The sequence below is a fragment of the Myotis yumanensis genome, unplaced genomic scaffold, assembly GCF_028538775.1.
Source record: "Myotis yumanensis isolate MYYU_CA2020_CCGP unplaced genomic scaffold, mMyoYum1.0.hap1 SCAF_5, whole genome shotgun sequence".
NCBI classification, from domain to species: Eukaryota; Metazoa; Chordata; class Mammalia; order Chiroptera; family Vespertilionidae; genus Myotis; species Myotis yumanensis.
In genome coordinates this window covers 82,758,215-82,773,512 of record NW_027223756.1, presented here as the reverse complement: position 1 = coordinate 82,773,512, position 15,298 = coordinate 82,758,215, and the positions used below count along the sequence as shown (strand labels likewise).

Sequence of the window (15,298 nt, the reverse complement as noted above, 5' to 3'; positions counted from 1 at the left end):
CCCAATGATGATGCTTTCCCACAGGGAGCAGAGGGACCTCCGGGGCCCACTGGCCAGGCTGGGGAGCCGGTGAGTATCAGGGACCCTTGGACCCCTTGCCTGGTGCAGGGGACGGAAGTCAGGATCACGGGGCCTCAGAGCAGTGATGCGGGGATAATGCTCCTACTTCCTTGCAGGGCCCCCGAGGACTGATTGGCCCCAGAGGCTCCCCTGGGCCCCCGGGCAGCCCGGTGAGAACGTCACTGTCTCTCTGCATCCGCATCCCTGCTGCCCTCTCACCTTCCCCCGCATGTCCACTCCGGCTGCCTGCTCCTCTCTGTGCACTCACTTCCCGCCGCACCGCGCAGTGTCTCAGACGCAGGGTCCTGCGTGTCTCCCGGTCTCACGGCTTCTCTCCCGCAGGGCGCGGTGGGAATTGACGGTGCGCCAGGTACCAAAGGAAATGTGGTGCGTGTTCTACCCTCCGACCCCGTGACCGTCCGTATCCTTGTCTGCTCCCATGAGCCCCTCGCCCCGTCAGCTTCACGGACACCTCAACACCATGATCCCCTCCAGCTTCACCAAACCCCCCTTTCTCCCCAGGGTCCTCCAGGAGAACCAGGACCCCCAGGACAGCAGGGGAACCCCGGGTCCCAGGTTTGAGCTCCTTTCCCAATCATGTGGGTGCTGATGGCCAGCCCAGGTCACAGACCGCCCCAGCCTCCCCAGCTGCAGCACTCGCCACCCTTTCTCATGCCTTCCTTTGCCCTCTTTTTTTTTTTTTATGTCCCCAGGGACTCCCTGGCCCCCAGGGACCCATTGGCACTCCTGGGGAAAAGGTGAGTGACAGCTCCGTCTCCCCCTCCCCCACCCAGGCCTTGCTTCTGCAGGAAAAGCTCCCCCACCCCCCTTTTGTTAGCTCTGGGTAATGATAAAGCACAAGATTTCCTAAACCAGGCAGAGGGACACAGTGCCATTGTTGGGGAAGGGTAGGTGGCAAGGAACTGAAAGCCACCAAAGCTAGCTCACACAAGGGGGTATTGTCAGGGCACAGGGGAACCCTCAGAAGCCGGTCACAGAAAATATTACCGAGACTCGTGGGTCAGGAAAGCCCTCTCTCTGGGCCCTGTGCTGCCAGCTTTGCCCTCTGCCCATGTTTCTTCTCCCCTGGCAGGCACGCATTTCAGTGTGTCCTTACCCCACCTTTCACTTCTACTTGACCTTGAGCTGCTTTGTCACCAACGCTCCTTATGACCTTGTAGTTTCTTGACCCCAACCCAGCTGATCCCAGTTGCTCTCCGATAAATTTCAGGAGAGAGTCTGACGGGCCCAGCTGGGTCAGTGGCCTGCCTCTGTTGGCGGGACAGAGGGAGCCACCTCCTGCTGGCCAAGGCCCTTCCCTCTTCAGATGAAGCTGTGGGTGGGAGGGACTTCTAAAGAAAGGGGTGTGGCTGGGGAGCCCCCACTTTATTGTCTCGCACACTATTCCTCCATGCCTGGCTCAACGGACCCAGAGGCAGAGGATTTCTGAGGCTCAGGGAGGCCAGGGGGCTGAGCCGGGGCCACGCGGCAAGCTGGGGCAGGGCTGGGGTTAGACGTCCTGTGAGGGGTCTGCTTGTTCCGGAATCTTGATGTGGCGGCAAGTTCCTGGTGGAACCCGGGCTCTGAGACCCTCTGTCTCCTCCTGTTCACTATCTTTCAGGGTTCCCCCGGACACCCAGGAATTCCAGGCCTCACGGGATCTGATGGCCCTCCGGTGAGAGCTGGATGCCGGAAGGAGGAGGAAGAAAGGGAGGCTTGGGAATCTGGGTGGTCAATGTGGGTCTCTGACGACTTAGGATGTTTTTTCCCCCCCAGGGTCACCCAGGCCACGAGGGCCCCACAGGAGAGAAAGGGACCCAGGTAAGTGATCTGGAGAGAGGCTGGGCTCGGGATAAGGGTTGGTCAGTCAGGGCCAGGAGTCGGGGGCTTCTGAGGAGAGCGATGAGGGCCCTGAGAGCAGGGGAGGGGGAAGGACAGGATGGTACTAATCTCATCTTCTCCACAGGGCCCAGCAGGGTCCGCAGGCCCGCGGGGGTATCCTGGACCTCGGGGTGTGAAGGTAGGCGACTCATCAGCATCGGCTTGGGGGAACCTGCTGCATCAGAAACACCTGCATGTGTGATGAGAGGAATCAGTGTGCCAGGGAAGGTGTAGTGGGAGAGTGGGGTTTGGGGCTGAGAGGCCAGATACAGGAGCGTGTGTGTTACTTCGGAGCTGAACAGCCAAAGGACAGCATTCTAGTGTCGTCGTGGCCTTGTGGTTGGGAACAGTTCAGTCCACTTCGGCCAAACCCATTGCACTGTGAGCACATATGCCGCGTCCAAGGCCAGGTCCGCACATTGTGGTCAGGCAGGGGTTGTTTTAAAGCTCAAGCCCAGCAATGTGGGGACCAGCGGAGAGCCGCACTGTGGCTAAACAGAGGCCACCGTTGACTAAGAACAGGGACATGGGAATTCACATCTATGTGGCAGCCAAACCCAGTTACACTGTGGCCAAGTACAGGTACACTTCACCTGTGGTCTAAGAACAGCGTGGGGTGGTAGCCGAGAGCCAGCTCTTCACATTTTGGCATCGTAGGCAAGTTTGGTTACAGTCTAACCAGGGAGGAGGCTGTCGTACAGCAGGCCACGGCGTCCTGTGGGTGGCCACGCTCAGTTACATCGTCGTCAGGCGTCGTTATATGTAGCTGAAACCTCTGTGACAGCTGAGTCCAGTTACATTATCGCCAGGGCCAGAGAACAGTTACACTGGGGTCACGTGAGCCGCTCTGCACCCGGAGAACGCCAGGCTGTTGTCAAAGCGCAGAGGAGATTACATCCAAGTGCAATTTCACTGCAGTCACCGGGCTCGGTTACCTTGTGTCTCCCCGTGGAAGGAGGCACAGTCATGCTGTTGTCAAAACACATCATTAGACGGTATCCTACTGTCATTTCATGGTATCTCTGAGCTCAGTCACACTGTGGCCAAGTGCAGCTTTCCCTGGGGCCGGAGCCCGGGGTTTGGCGTGAGCGGCATCTGGGCTTGCACTGAGTCATCTCGCTGTCCCCAAGCACAGACCTGCCTTGTTGCCGGGCACAGAGTCACATTGTAGCCAGGACAAGGGGGAGCATTCCTTTGCCTTTAGAGTGAGGCTGGGGCCTGGAATGTTCATCCTCCTTCTTCTGCCAGGAGGAAATGTGGACACAGTGTCCCTGGAGATGGCAATGAATTACTTGGAAATTTGGCCTTCCCTGCACATCCCCACACAGAGGACCTTGGGAGGCTGCCAGTGAGAAAGGGCGGGAGGGGGCAGCTTTCCGCATACACACTAGTGGGCTGCCCCTACCCCACTTGAGTCCAGCATCCTCTTGGCTTTGGGGAACCTGCTTTGGGGGGCAGGGGACTGAGTTTGGGGCCCTCCTTAATTAAGCAGGGGAAGGACCTGAGAGCTTCTTTATTTTCCAGGGTACCTCTGGCAACCGGGGTCTCCAGGGGGAGAAAGGCGAGAAGGTGAGAAAGGAGGGGATTCCTTGTGGGGGAGCCCTAATACGGGGGCTCTGCTTGTGAACCTCCCCTGAACCCTGACCTCTGACCTCTGTACTCTCTCCCATTCAGGGAGAGGATGGCTTCCCAGGCTTCAAGGGTGATGGGGGGCTTAAAGGAGATCGGGTAAGGTGATCTCCAGATAAGGGGTCTGTGGGTTTGGGGGACTTGGGGGAGACAGGGAGGGGGTGAGTTGGGGCTAAGACCAGGGGCTTCATGGAGTAAGAGTGACAAGGAACTGATATGAGGGCCTCTCCTTTCTATTCCAGGGGCACCCGGGACCCCCAGGTCCCCGGGGAGAGGATGGTCCTGAAGGGCTGAAAGGGCAGGAGGGGCTGCCTGGTGAGGAGGGGCCCCCAGGCTCAGCTGGGGAGAAGGTGAATGGACCTTGGTCACCCCTCTAGTCTACCCTTCAGCTTTTCATCCTGTGGTCACAGCTTCCTGGCCTTTTGCCTTCTGCCCTTTTCTCTCTAACCTCAGGAGCCTGCAACCCTCCTTACCATCCCTTTTGATTCCTCCGCTCAGCGTTACAGAGCAATGCCGTGCACATTACCTGCTTTTTGTTCCATAGCCACCACATGCCACAGGCTTTGTTTTTTGGTTAATCCTCACCTGAGGATATTTTTCCCATTGATTTTTAGAGGGTGGAAAGGGGAGGGGGAGAGAGAGAGGGGGGGGGCGATCTCACCCTGCTGTGCCTTCCATATGCCCCAGCCATCCTGCCCTCTCCCCCCTGACCTCCAGGTTACAATTTCTAAACCTTGTTCCATAATTCCTCTGTAGGGCAAACTTGGGGTGCCAGGTCTCCCAGGTTACCCAGGACGTCCAGGCCCTAAGGTAAGAAGCTAGGGGGCTGAGGGTGGGCAAGGGCGGGGTTCAGAGACTGATTAGCGTCTGGGGGTCTGGGCTGTGGTCCGGGAGTTGAGCACTCCACCCCTGGGTCACTGATAAACAGCATAAGGTATCGGCTTTGGTAACAGAGTTGGGCTCAAATACCCCCTCATTAGCTTCTATGTGACCTTGGGCAAGTCACCCCTTACTTGCTAAGTAACCCTGGGCAAGTCTCTCTCTCTCTCTCTCTCTCTCTCTCTCTCTCTCTCTCTCCTCTCTCTCTCTCTCTCTCTCTCTCTCTCTCTCTCTCTTTCTCTGAATTTTTATAAGAATTTATTGGAACCCAAACTGAGGACAATTGCTGGGAAGCAAGATCTCAAATGCTCTCTGGGCAAGTTTCTTGAGCCCATTTTTTTTCAGTTGCACAACGGAGATGCCAGTACTATTTATTTCCTCCATTTGATTATAATAATGACAATATTTATGATAAAAAATTTATAGAATCCTTCTTACTTGGTGTGATTGAAATTGGTTTAAACAAAGTCAGCAAGGAGGAGAATCATAAAAAAGACATATCTTACATATCTTGAATTAGTTATAAGTTACAATAAAATGCACTTATGTAAAAATGTACATAGCTTGCCAGTGTTTTGATGGATGAGGCTACTGATTAGACACGTCTCTCTGCCACAGCTACACCCATATTACATCATTCATGATTTATAGTTCTCGTTTATATAAAGTGGAGCAGAAGCTTAGGGACGCTTGGGAAGAAATCTCAGTGTAGATCCTTCCAGAGTTCCATGCTTTTGCCCTCTCTATCTGGCACAGTTATCCTGCCCATGCCTAAGCTGACAGCAATTTTTAAAAAATAAATTTTTAGCCCTAACCGGTTTGGCTCAGTGGATGGAGCCTTGGCCTGTGGACTGAAGGGTCCCGGGTTCGACTCCGGTCAAGGGCATGTGCCTTGGTTGTGGGCACGTCCCCAGTGGGGGGTGTGCAGGAGGCAGCTGATCGGTGCTTCTCTCTCATCGATGTTTCTAGCTCTCTATCCCTCTCCCTTCCTCTCTGTGGGAAATCAATAAAATATATTTTAACAAAAAAAATAAATTTTTATTGATTTCAGAGAGGAAGAGAGAGGGAGAGAGAGATAGACACATCGATGATGAGAGAGAATTATTGATCAGCTGTCTCCTGCACCCTCTCCCCGCCCCGGGGAAGGGGGGAGGGGAGGGAGGGAGAGAGAGAGAGAGAGAGAGAGAGAGAGAGAGAGAAAGGTCTAGTCTCTTATTTAAGGGCAACGATCCCATTCGTGAGGGCTCCACTGACATGACTCCATACCTCCCGAAGGCCTCACCTCCGATACCGTCACAGGGGGGAGTAGAGCTTCGGGTGTGGATGTTGAGGGGGGCTACCCAGCCCACAGCAGAGCGTAATCATCAGGAACCACGACGACGACAGCTGACATCGCTTGAGCACTTACTGTGTGCCAGGCACCGTGCAGATCACTGTCTACACTGCACCCCACGGAAGCCTCCCAGCCCCTGTGAGGAGGACGTGGTTGGCTACAGACAGGGAGACGGTTCCCAGGGAGTGAAGCCATTTTCCCAGGGCCACACAGTGTGGGTCTGGGACCGCAAGCACCGTGAGAGGCAGGAGGGACCTCAGAGCCTGTGCGGTCTTCCCCGGGTGGAGGGCAGAGCAGGAAGGGCTGCAGCGGGTTAGTTAATAGGCGAGGAAGCCCCACGGCGTGCCAGACAGGGAATAAGACCGGAGCGCTGTGTCCTCGTGGGGAAAACAGATGTTGAATAAGGGAGCAAGTGAATAAGGTCATTTCAATACGAATATGATGGGGAAAACAAAATAGGACAATGCGGTAGACGGAGGGTGACTCAGAGGAAGTGGTGGTCAGGAAAGTGGCAGGAAGCCAGCCGCCTGCATGATGTCTAAGTGATGAGGAGTAGCGGGCCGTGGGGCCGGGGAGAAGAGCATCTGAGGCCAAGGGAGCGGCGGCCACGCGAAGGCCTCTGGCAGGAGTGTATTTGTGTCCTCTGAGGAGCACGGAGGAGGCCAGTGCGGCTGGAGTGGAGTGAGCAAGGGGGCCGGGGGCGGGGGGGGGGGGGGGGGGGGGGGAGAGAAGAGGAGAGGAGGGCAGAAGGCCGCTCTGGAGGAGACGGGCTGGAGGAAAAAGAAGCTTCTGGAATCAGTGGCCTGGAAAGGCCTGAAAGGATGGGATGGGGTGGTTGAATGGGGTGAGGGGCCAGTGTAGCCCCACCCACTCTCCTCACCCCACCCCTTCTCTCCGATTCTCTCGATTCTCTCTACTCAGGGATCCACGGGCCTGCCTGGTCCCCTGGGGCCAATAGGAGAGAAAGGGAGGCGGGTGAGTTGTGAGGGGCAGGGAGGGAAGGGCTTACCTGGGCGACAGCATCCGTGGCTGTGCCTGATGGGGGGCGGGGGGCTGGGTGTCTGTGTCCGTGCCTGGAAGCACTTGAGGGCGTACTTCCTCCCATGTGCAATGCAAGACACACATAGGTGACCCCACCTGGCATTGCGGCTCAGGTGCCCCTGCATACATGTGTGCACGTGTGTCCCGTGTGCCTCTCTCAGTGCAGATTAGATGGGGTGGGGTTGGGTGCTGCAGCCTGTGGGCCTGTGACTGAGTGAACAGGGCATGCGCCTGCACATAGTGTGTGATTGTGGACATACATGTGTGTGAGGGGCATGCATACGTGTGTGAAATTATACAGTATACGTGTGTGTATTCTGTGTACACTGAGCGACTGTGTACACATGCATGCATTACTCTGCTCTGTGTGCATTGCTGCTGAGTAAATGGACATTGTGTCTATGCACACGAGTGCATGTACGTGCTGTGCTTACCAGGACCACGTCTTCACATAAACCCATGCATGTATGTGTTTACATTGAGTGTACACGTGTTCAAGGAAGATATTGCATGACGGGCTTCACATGTCCGCCCGAGGCTGCGATCACCCAGTGCTTGTCACGATGGCATGCAGTCATGGGTGCAACTATGATAAATAGGTGTCCGAGTGGACAAACATGCTTATATGCGTGGATCCTATAGGTGCAATCATACATGTCTGTGATCCTTGTGTGATTGTGTGTGAGTGTGTGTGTGTGTGTGTGTGTGAGAGAATGACAGGCTTGTGAATAAATGGTGGCAGACATCTTTCTGGGTCTGTGACTGGGTTCCTTTGTGTGTTTGTGTCATGTGTTTGCACCGTAATTCTCTTCTGCTTCCCCTCACCTGATTGATTTTCCAGGGGAAGGCCGGGCAGCCAGGACTGGAAGGAGAGCGGGGACTGCCTGTAAGAAATGGAGAGCCTCCCCCACCCCACAGGGTCTTGGGGGGCAGGGCTGGAAGGAGGGACTAGGAGAGGGGAGTTGGGGAGATCAGGAGTGGGCAAGGAAGAGGATTTGGGTTATGTCGGTGTCCCTTGTGGGACAAGAGGGATGGGACCCAGAGGACTTGATCTCATCTCTTAGGCCCCCCACCCTCTCACTTCTAATCTTTGCTTCTTTTCTATTCAGGGCTCCCGTGGAGAGAGGGGGCAGCCGGGCACCACAGGGCCACTAGGCCCCAAGGTATGGGGTGGGTGGGCCGTCAGGCTCCCCAGGCAGACCCTCTGCCCAGGCTCCCCAGTCACTCCCAGGCCCTCCCAGTCCCTCCCAGTTGAGTTTGTTCTGCTGCCTGAATCTCATTCACTTTGTCCTAGGGTGATGTGGGCCAGGACGGGGCCCCTGGAATCCCTGGAGAAAAGGTGAGTGAGTGTGTGAGTGTGTGAGTGTGTGTGTGTGTGCGCATTTCTGGGGAGGAGACAAATCCAGGAGGTAGGGAGACATTATAATGTTGCAGAAGACCAGAGAAAAACCAAGGGACACTTTAGAGAAAAGGAGTGACACTATTTATTTACGCCGGCGAACTCAGGGAATAACTTTCCAAATCTGAGTAAAGTAACATGCAGGGGCTTCTCTTTTATATCTTTCTGGGGTCTTTGTCCCGCAGATATGGATTATGCTTCCGGTCCTTTTCATGGGCTTTGCAAGAAGGCCCCCAGGTGTTGGGGGTCTCCAGGCCATATCTGATGGTCTGGCCTGGTGCCAGCGTTAATAACCCTCCCTCTGGGGCAGTGCACTATTCAGTTTTATGGCCTCTGTAACAGGTTCTGCAAGACCAGTTTCTGGGAAAGAGGTAGTGACTTAATTATAGGTTATCAAGAATGTACACTGGGCTGGCTGGCATTGGATTCAGATTGCTAGCCATCCCCCCACCCCCTCCAAATATCAGGGTTACATTGGAATCAGCCTTTTAGCCTCCTCATTAACGCAGTGGAAAGAGCACAGCCTATGAGGTCAGAGCCATGAGTTCAAGTCCTACCTTGGCCACTTACCTGCCGTGTGACCTTGGGCAGATCACCGAACCTCTCTTGGCCTCAGTGTCCCCCTCTGCACGATGGGACTAACCACGGTCCCTACCCCAAGGGCTGCAGTGGTGAATGAAATGACTGTGTCAGGCCCTGTGCCCGGCGTGCAGAAGGCGCTCAGTGTGTGCTAGCTCTTGTCATGATGTGGAGCTGAGGACAGCCAGGCAAGGGGGGTGAGTAATGACTTCTGTTCCATTTCAGGGCCTCCCAGGCCTACAAGGGCCCCCTGGATTCTCTGGGCTGAAGGGCCCCCCTGTAAGTGAGCTCACCCCGGTGAGGGTGGGCGGGAGCTGGGGACTGGATGGGCTCCTTATTTGTGCCTCGACTCTCTCCCGCCTTGTCCTTCAGGGCCCCCAGGGGAAAGACGGGCGACCTGGGCACCCTGGACAGAGAGGAGAATTGGTGAGTGACCATTTGACCTCTGGCTCCATTGGGCTTTCCATTTCTGCCCCCCACCCCCATGTGACAGCTCCTTTTAATTTTTCTTCCCAGGGCTTTCAAGGTCAAACAGGCCCACCTGGTCCAGCTGGTGTCGTGGGTCCTCAGGTCAGAGTGGACCCCACAAGTTCCCCCAGTGTTGTACCAGTTGGGGGATATTTTGGGGGGGGGAAGTGGATCTCAGACAGACCCCCCACCCCAGACCACCTCCGTTCAAGATGTGCCTTCTTCCTCTCCAGGGAAAGACAGGAGAAGCAGGGCCTCTGGGTGAGAGGGGCCCGCCCGGCCCTCCCGGCCCTCCTGGTGAACAAGGTCTCCCGGGACTGGAGGGCAGAGAGGGGGCCAAGGTGAGACCCTGCCTGTGGGAGACCTGGCAGAGGGGCCCCAAAGGCCCCTCAATGGCCCCATCGAGGGCTCAGAACTAGCCCCACAGGGGAGGGCAGGCTCACAGAATGGGGGCGACAGCCCTCTCGGAGCCTGACCTTCCTCCTCTGCACCCCTGCAGGGGGACCTGGGGCCACTGGGTCCCCTTGGGAAGGAAGGACCACCTGGACCGTGGGGCTTCCCTGGCCCCCAAGGAGCCCCAGGGGACCCTGTGAGTATCCTTCAGAGCCCTCTTGTGTGTGCTGGGTCCTGAATAAGAGAAGGAAGTGGGGGGCTCAGGGCAGGGTCATGGTGTGGCATCATGGGGCGGGGGGAATGACTGTGAAAATAAAGGCATGACAGCAGGAGGGACCTGGAGGAGACCGCCCCCCAACCTCAGTGCCTGGAAGGAGGTGGGAACTATGAGCCCCACAAAGTGAAGACAGGACCTAGGCGGTACCTGGGGGGGGGTGGGGGTGTCTTTTGACTGTGAATCTTCTCCTCCTTCAGGGACCTACTGGTTTGAAGGGTGACAAGGGCCCCCCGGGTCCCACCGGTGCCAATGTAAGTGCAACCCCATCTGCTGGGTAGGGAGCAGGGGGGAGGAACTTGGGGTGTCTGGAAAGCTGGGTGTTGTCATGATGAAGTCCACTGTTTTTGGAGTCAGACAGGCCTGGGCCACATCCAACTCTGTCACTCACTGGCCGGGCAGTCATGTCACTCTGAGCCTCATTTCTTCATCTGTAACATAGTCCATCCCATAGGTTATCGCATAACTCAACCAGATGACCGCCTGACACATGCTCACCTGTGTGCCAGACAAGAACATGTAAAACCTCCTTTTTAGCCCTAGCTGGGTTGGCTCAGTGGGTAGAGCGTTGGCCTGCGGACTGAAGGGTCCTCAGTTCAATTCCAGTCAAGGGCATATTCCCAGGTTGAGGGCTCAATCCCCAGTGGGGGGCGTGCAGGAAGCAGCCCATCAATGATTCTCTCTCATCATTGATGTTTCTATCTCTCTCTCCCTCTCCCTTCCTCTCTGAAATCAATAAAAATATATTAAACAACAACAACAAAACAAAACAAAACCCTCCTTTTTCCTGGAGGTTATGTTCTATTTGGGGAGACGAGAAATGAGCAATGACGAATGTCCCAAAACAAAGCAGCAGCGAGAGGGGGGAAGAGCAGTTGAGACAGGCTGGTCAGGGAAGGCCTCCTGAGAAGGAGAATTTGAGTTGAGACTGAGGAGGTAAGGAAGGAGCCCTGTGGAGGTGCAGAGAAAAGCATTCCGGGTGGAGGGGCAGCATGTGCAAAGGCCCTGAGGCTGGACCCTGCCCGGCTTATTGGAGGAAACAGCATGGAGACCCTGTGGCTGGAGGGGAGAGAGCGAGGGTGAAAGTAGGAGGAAGTGAGGGCAGGGAGGGGTCAGGGCAGGTTGTGCAGGACCTGGTGGGCTGCCAGGAGGACTTCTCCCTTTTTCTGTCTGAGGAGGAAGCCCTGAGGGCTGTGGTTAGAGGAGGCACTTGCCCTGACTTAAGTGTTCACAACGTCCGCTGCCTGCTTTTTGGGGAACAGATTGGATAAGCGCTGGTAATCGCTTAAACTCAGTGCTTGGCAGCTTGAAAAACCTCCAGAAACGAGAACTACTGTTATTGTTATTTTTCCTGACCCCTCACCCCTGTTTCCAGGGCTCCCCTGGGGAGCGTGGGCCTGTGGGTCCCGCAGGAGGCATTGGGCTTCCTGGCCAAAGTGGAGGCCAAGGCCCTGTTGGCCCTGCAGGGGAGAAGGGGTCCCCGGTAAGTGCTCTGCCCACCCCATTCCACATACCAGGACCCCGCTCCTGCCCTAGCCCTGACGTCCCTCCTCTACTCCCACATCAGGGCGAACGTGGTCCCCCTGGCCCCACCGGCCAAGATGGGACCCCAGGGCCCCTGGGGCTTCCAGGGCCCCCAGGAGCTGCCGGGCCTTCGGGCGAGGAAGGGGACAAGGTGAGAGTTCATGGAGAGGAAGGGGCTGGAGAAGGCCGGAGCGGGGGGGGGGGGGGGGGCGCAGAGCTGAGGGGTGGGGGTCCTGCCTCATCCTGTTTCCTCTGCAGGGAGAAGTGGGTACCCCTGGCCACAAGGGGAGCAAAGGCGATAAGGGGGATGCGGTAAGTGGGGGTCCCACTTGGGGGTGAGTCCTCAGGGAGGGGAGAGGGGTGTGGAGATGGGTGGGGTAGGGGGACAGAGGGGAGGCTGTGGAGCTTCCTCCCTCTCTGAGCCCCATCCTGACACCTGCGAGTCACAGAAGCAAGTACCTGAAATGAAGGGGCCAACAGAGCCGCTGGGGCCCCGGAGGACGGGGAGGGCGCTGAGGCAGCTGCTCTCGCCTCTGCCTTTCCTTGGTGGCATGTCATTCCTTTGGCTTCAACCACAGCTGCCAGAATCAGTCCCTGGTGCTGGTGGGATGTCTGGGGAACAGCCTGATGGGCCGAGCTTAGGACAGATGTCTGTGTCTGATCCCATCAGCTGGTGGCTAGGAAGACAGGGTTGGGGTATGTGCGCAGCTGTGGCTTCCTGCTGGGGGCAGTGGGCAGAGGACAATGATTGACATCTCTACTGCCAACCCCCAATCTTGAACTTAAGGGATTTTCAACTCTGTTTCCTCCTCCAGGGCCCACCTGGACCAACAGGGATACGGGGTCCTGTGGGACACCCCGGCTCCCCGGTAGGTGCTCCTGGCTTTGCGACCACCCCCTGGATCCCCGATGGGAAGGGACAGTGTCCTACACCTGGACTCGGGCCCAGACTCAATTCCAACCCTAATCTACTCCTCCATGTTGACAACCAGTATGAACTCAGCCCAGAACCTGACTCAATCCAGAATCTCAGCCCCAGTCTCAACCCTGCTTGAGACCTTAACCTCAATCCCAACTCAAACCTTGTCTTCAAATGCCTCATTAGCCAAACCCTGACCCAGTCCTACCCAAACCCCAACCCCGACCCACCCTGCAATGCTGACCTCACACCTGAGTTCAAACTTTGAACCTGGCCTTGGCCTCAACTCCAAACCCAACCCCAAATTCCATCTCAACCCCATTTGAACCCTGCTCATGATCTTGACCTTCATCTGAACCTGACTCATCACCCAATGTCCATCTCAAAACTTTGACTCAACCCTTGAACTCGTTCCCAAACTCTGACCCTTAACCCACACCCCTAACTCCAGACCTAACCTTGACCCTCCCCACAGTTAATCCCAACCCTGATTCCAACCACCAGCCTCAACCCTGACTTTGACCCCAGTCTATTTCCAACCATTGACCTGGGCCCGACCTTTGCCCGGCCCTCTTCTTCTCCCAGGGAGCAGACGGGGCTCAGGGACGCCGGGGACCCCCAGGCCTCTTTGGGCAGAAAGGAGATGATGGAGTGAGAGGCTTCGTGGGGGTGATTGGGCCCCCTGGCCTGCAGGTGGGTGTCTGAGTTTGGGGGCATGGCCTCTGGTTCCCCACACCCTATGCCCCACTCTCGCTTCTTTGTTCCACAGGGACTGCCAGGCCCTCCTGGAGAAAAGGGGGAGGTTGGAGACGTGGGGTCCATGGTATGGATAATGGGGGGGAGGGTGGAAGGGGGAGGGTGGTGGCAGGGTGAGGGTGACCATTAGCTTGATGTTGGGGTTATCACAAGACACATTGTCACTTTAAGGATCATGGGAGTCACAAGCATCAAGGGTGGTGCTTGTGGTTACTAGAGCCTTTTTGGGGGGGCATGGGGCCACTTGATGCTATTCTGACTGTCCCACAGGGTCCCCATGGAGCTCCAGGTCCTCGGGGTCCCCATGGCCCTAGTGGATCAGAGGTGAGGACTCTGGGGCTGGGGGAAGGGCATCGGAGGGGGGTACATCCATTTCCCAAGAAGGGGAGGTTGGGGTCCCAGGCTCACTTCTATCCCTGTTGTCCCTTCAGGGCTCCCCAGGGCTGCGTGGAGGAGTCGGCCAGCCTGGTGCTGTGGGGGAGAAGGTGAGAGAGAGGACAGTGGACGACACAGGGTTGTGGAGGCACAGCCAGTTCTGATTGTGGGTGCTGTCCCGGGGAGCCTTTCCCTGTCTTCCAACAGTGAACCCTCACCTTACCTCCTATAGGGTGAGCCAGGGGAGGCTGGAGACCCAGGGCTGCCAGGAGCCCCAGGCATCCCAGTGAGTGACTATTTTCTGAGCCCCTGCACCCATCCCAGGGAACCCCTGGTTGCTGGGTATCTCAGGCCACCTTGACCTCTGGGGAGTCCTAAGTCACCCACTGACCCATGTGGGCACCTGGGTTACCTTGATGATAGAGCCTTGGGAGGTGCATTGCTACATACAGGCTGGACACTGCACAAGGGTGTGGGGCTGAGGGGTAGGTGGGGGCCCGGGTCTGACATAAGCCCTGGCTTGGGGATGAGCTTCCCACAGGGGACCCCTTTTCTAATTCACTGAAGGGTGGCACATGGGCTAGACCAACCTTGCCCATGACCTCTAGGCAACTGGTCTATCCTGACCCCTGACTCCTGTACGTCCTAGATCCCCTTGACTTCCTACCCTTGGGAAGTCTAGGCTACTCTGACCCCTGACCCCAGGAAAATCCCAGACCACCCGATTCCTAAATCCTGGCATATGAACCTTGACCCCTGGAGAGTCCAAGCTCTTCTGACTTCTGTTTCTGCAAAGGGGCCCAAGGGAGAAGTTGGTGAAAAGGGGGACACAGGCCCATCTGGGGCGGCAGGACCCCCAGGCAAGAAGGGCCCCCCTGGAGAAGATGGAGCCAAAGGGAATGTGGTGAGTCCTGGGGGAGGAGAAGGGAGAGCTGGGGGAGGGGCACTCATGTTTACTCCAACTGGTTCCTCGACTTCCAGCCAGGTGTCCTGTCCTCCAGTGTGCAGATTCTATGAGCAACCCAGAACAGGGCTGAGTGAATGGTTCAATGGTTGAGTGAATGAATGAATCAGCATGAAAATACAGTGGTTATACGTCATTGTGGGGGTGACACTTGCTTCCACATGGAATCATTCTAACCATGCTGGGAATGGCAAGGTCGAGCTTGGCGCTGATGTGGGATTTGCCGTCAGGGAGAGGTTGAAACCCTCCTGCCACAGCGTGGGGGGGGGGGGGGGGCGGGGAGGGGGGCTCGGCTTGGGTGGAGGACAGTGAGGTGCTTCAGAGTCAGGGGGACCTCCATTTGGATCTCTCCACCCCACCACCTGCTGTGTCCCTCTGGGTCGGTTCCCTCTGTGAGTCCTGAGCTGGGAGGCTGCTGGGAGGATGAAGTGAGATGATGCATGTCAGGTTCTTAGCTCAGCACCTGCCCCCATTAAACACTAGAATGTTCTCTCTACTGGGGTGGAAATGTTGTGTTTTGTTCACCATGTATCCCCAGCAACCAGAACTGTGCCTGGCACCATTTATCTGTTAAATGAATGAGTGAATGTGCAATAAATCTGAGATGTGATTACTCATCATTCTGTGTTCCAGGGCCCCAGAGGGCTCCCAGGAGATCTAGGACCCCCTGGAGACCCTGGAGTTTCGGTGGGTGTGAGCCTTCCTGTCCCCATCAAATTCCCTAATTCTCACCCCCACTCACCCCCACAGGTTCCCACTCACCCCAACTTACTCCCATAAGCCCCCACTCACACCCACAGACCTGGTGTCCTCATCTTCCCACC

At 56.6% G+C, this 15,298-nt stretch overlaps 1 protein-coding gene across 1 annotated transcript in view; it reads left to right on the top strand.

Moving 5' to 3' along the window:
* Nucleotides 1-15,298, top strand: part of COL5A3 (collagen type V alpha 3 chain) — a 36,871-nt gene that overhangs the window by 12,416 nt on the left and 9,157 nt on the right. Inside the window, 33 exon segments of the mRNA XM_070415981.1 lie at nucleotides 25-69; nucleotides 177-230; nucleotides 403-447; nucleotides 583-636; nucleotides 774-818; nucleotides 1,682-1,735; nucleotides 1,837-1,881; nucleotides 2,027-2,080; nucleotides 3,466-3,510; nucleotides 3,616-3,669; nucleotides 3,813-3,920; nucleotides 4,327-4,380; nucleotides 6,704-6,757; nucleotides 7,665-7,709; nucleotides 7,933-7,986; nucleotides 8,118-8,162; nucleotides 9,027-9,080; nucleotides 9,174-9,227; nucleotides 9,318-9,371; nucleotides 9,503-9,610; nucleotides 9,769-9,858; nucleotides 10,137-10,190; nucleotides 11,312-11,419; nucleotides 11,504-11,611; nucleotides 11,719-11,772; nucleotides 12,276-12,329; nucleotides 12,965-13,072; nucleotides 13,149-13,202; nucleotides 13,406-13,459; nucleotides 13,567-13,620; nucleotides 13,743-13,796; nucleotides 14,307-14,414; nucleotides 15,108-15,161. Coding sequence (XP_070272082.1) covers nucleotides 25-69; nucleotides 177-230; nucleotides 403-447; nucleotides 583-636; nucleotides 774-818; nucleotides 1,682-1,735; nucleotides 1,837-1,881; nucleotides 2,027-2,080; nucleotides 3,466-3,510; nucleotides 3,616-3,669; nucleotides 3,813-3,920; nucleotides 4,327-4,380; nucleotides 6,704-6,757; nucleotides 7,665-7,709; nucleotides 7,933-7,986; nucleotides 8,118-8,162; nucleotides 9,027-9,080; nucleotides 9,174-9,227; nucleotides 9,318-9,371; nucleotides 9,503-9,610; nucleotides 9,769-9,858; nucleotides 10,137-10,190; nucleotides 11,312-11,419; nucleotides 11,504-11,611; nucleotides 11,719-11,772; nucleotides 12,276-12,329; nucleotides 12,965-13,072; nucleotides 13,149-13,202; nucleotides 13,406-13,459; nucleotides 13,567-13,620; nucleotides 13,743-13,796; nucleotides 14,307-14,414; nucleotides 15,108-15,161 — 2,079 coding nt within the window.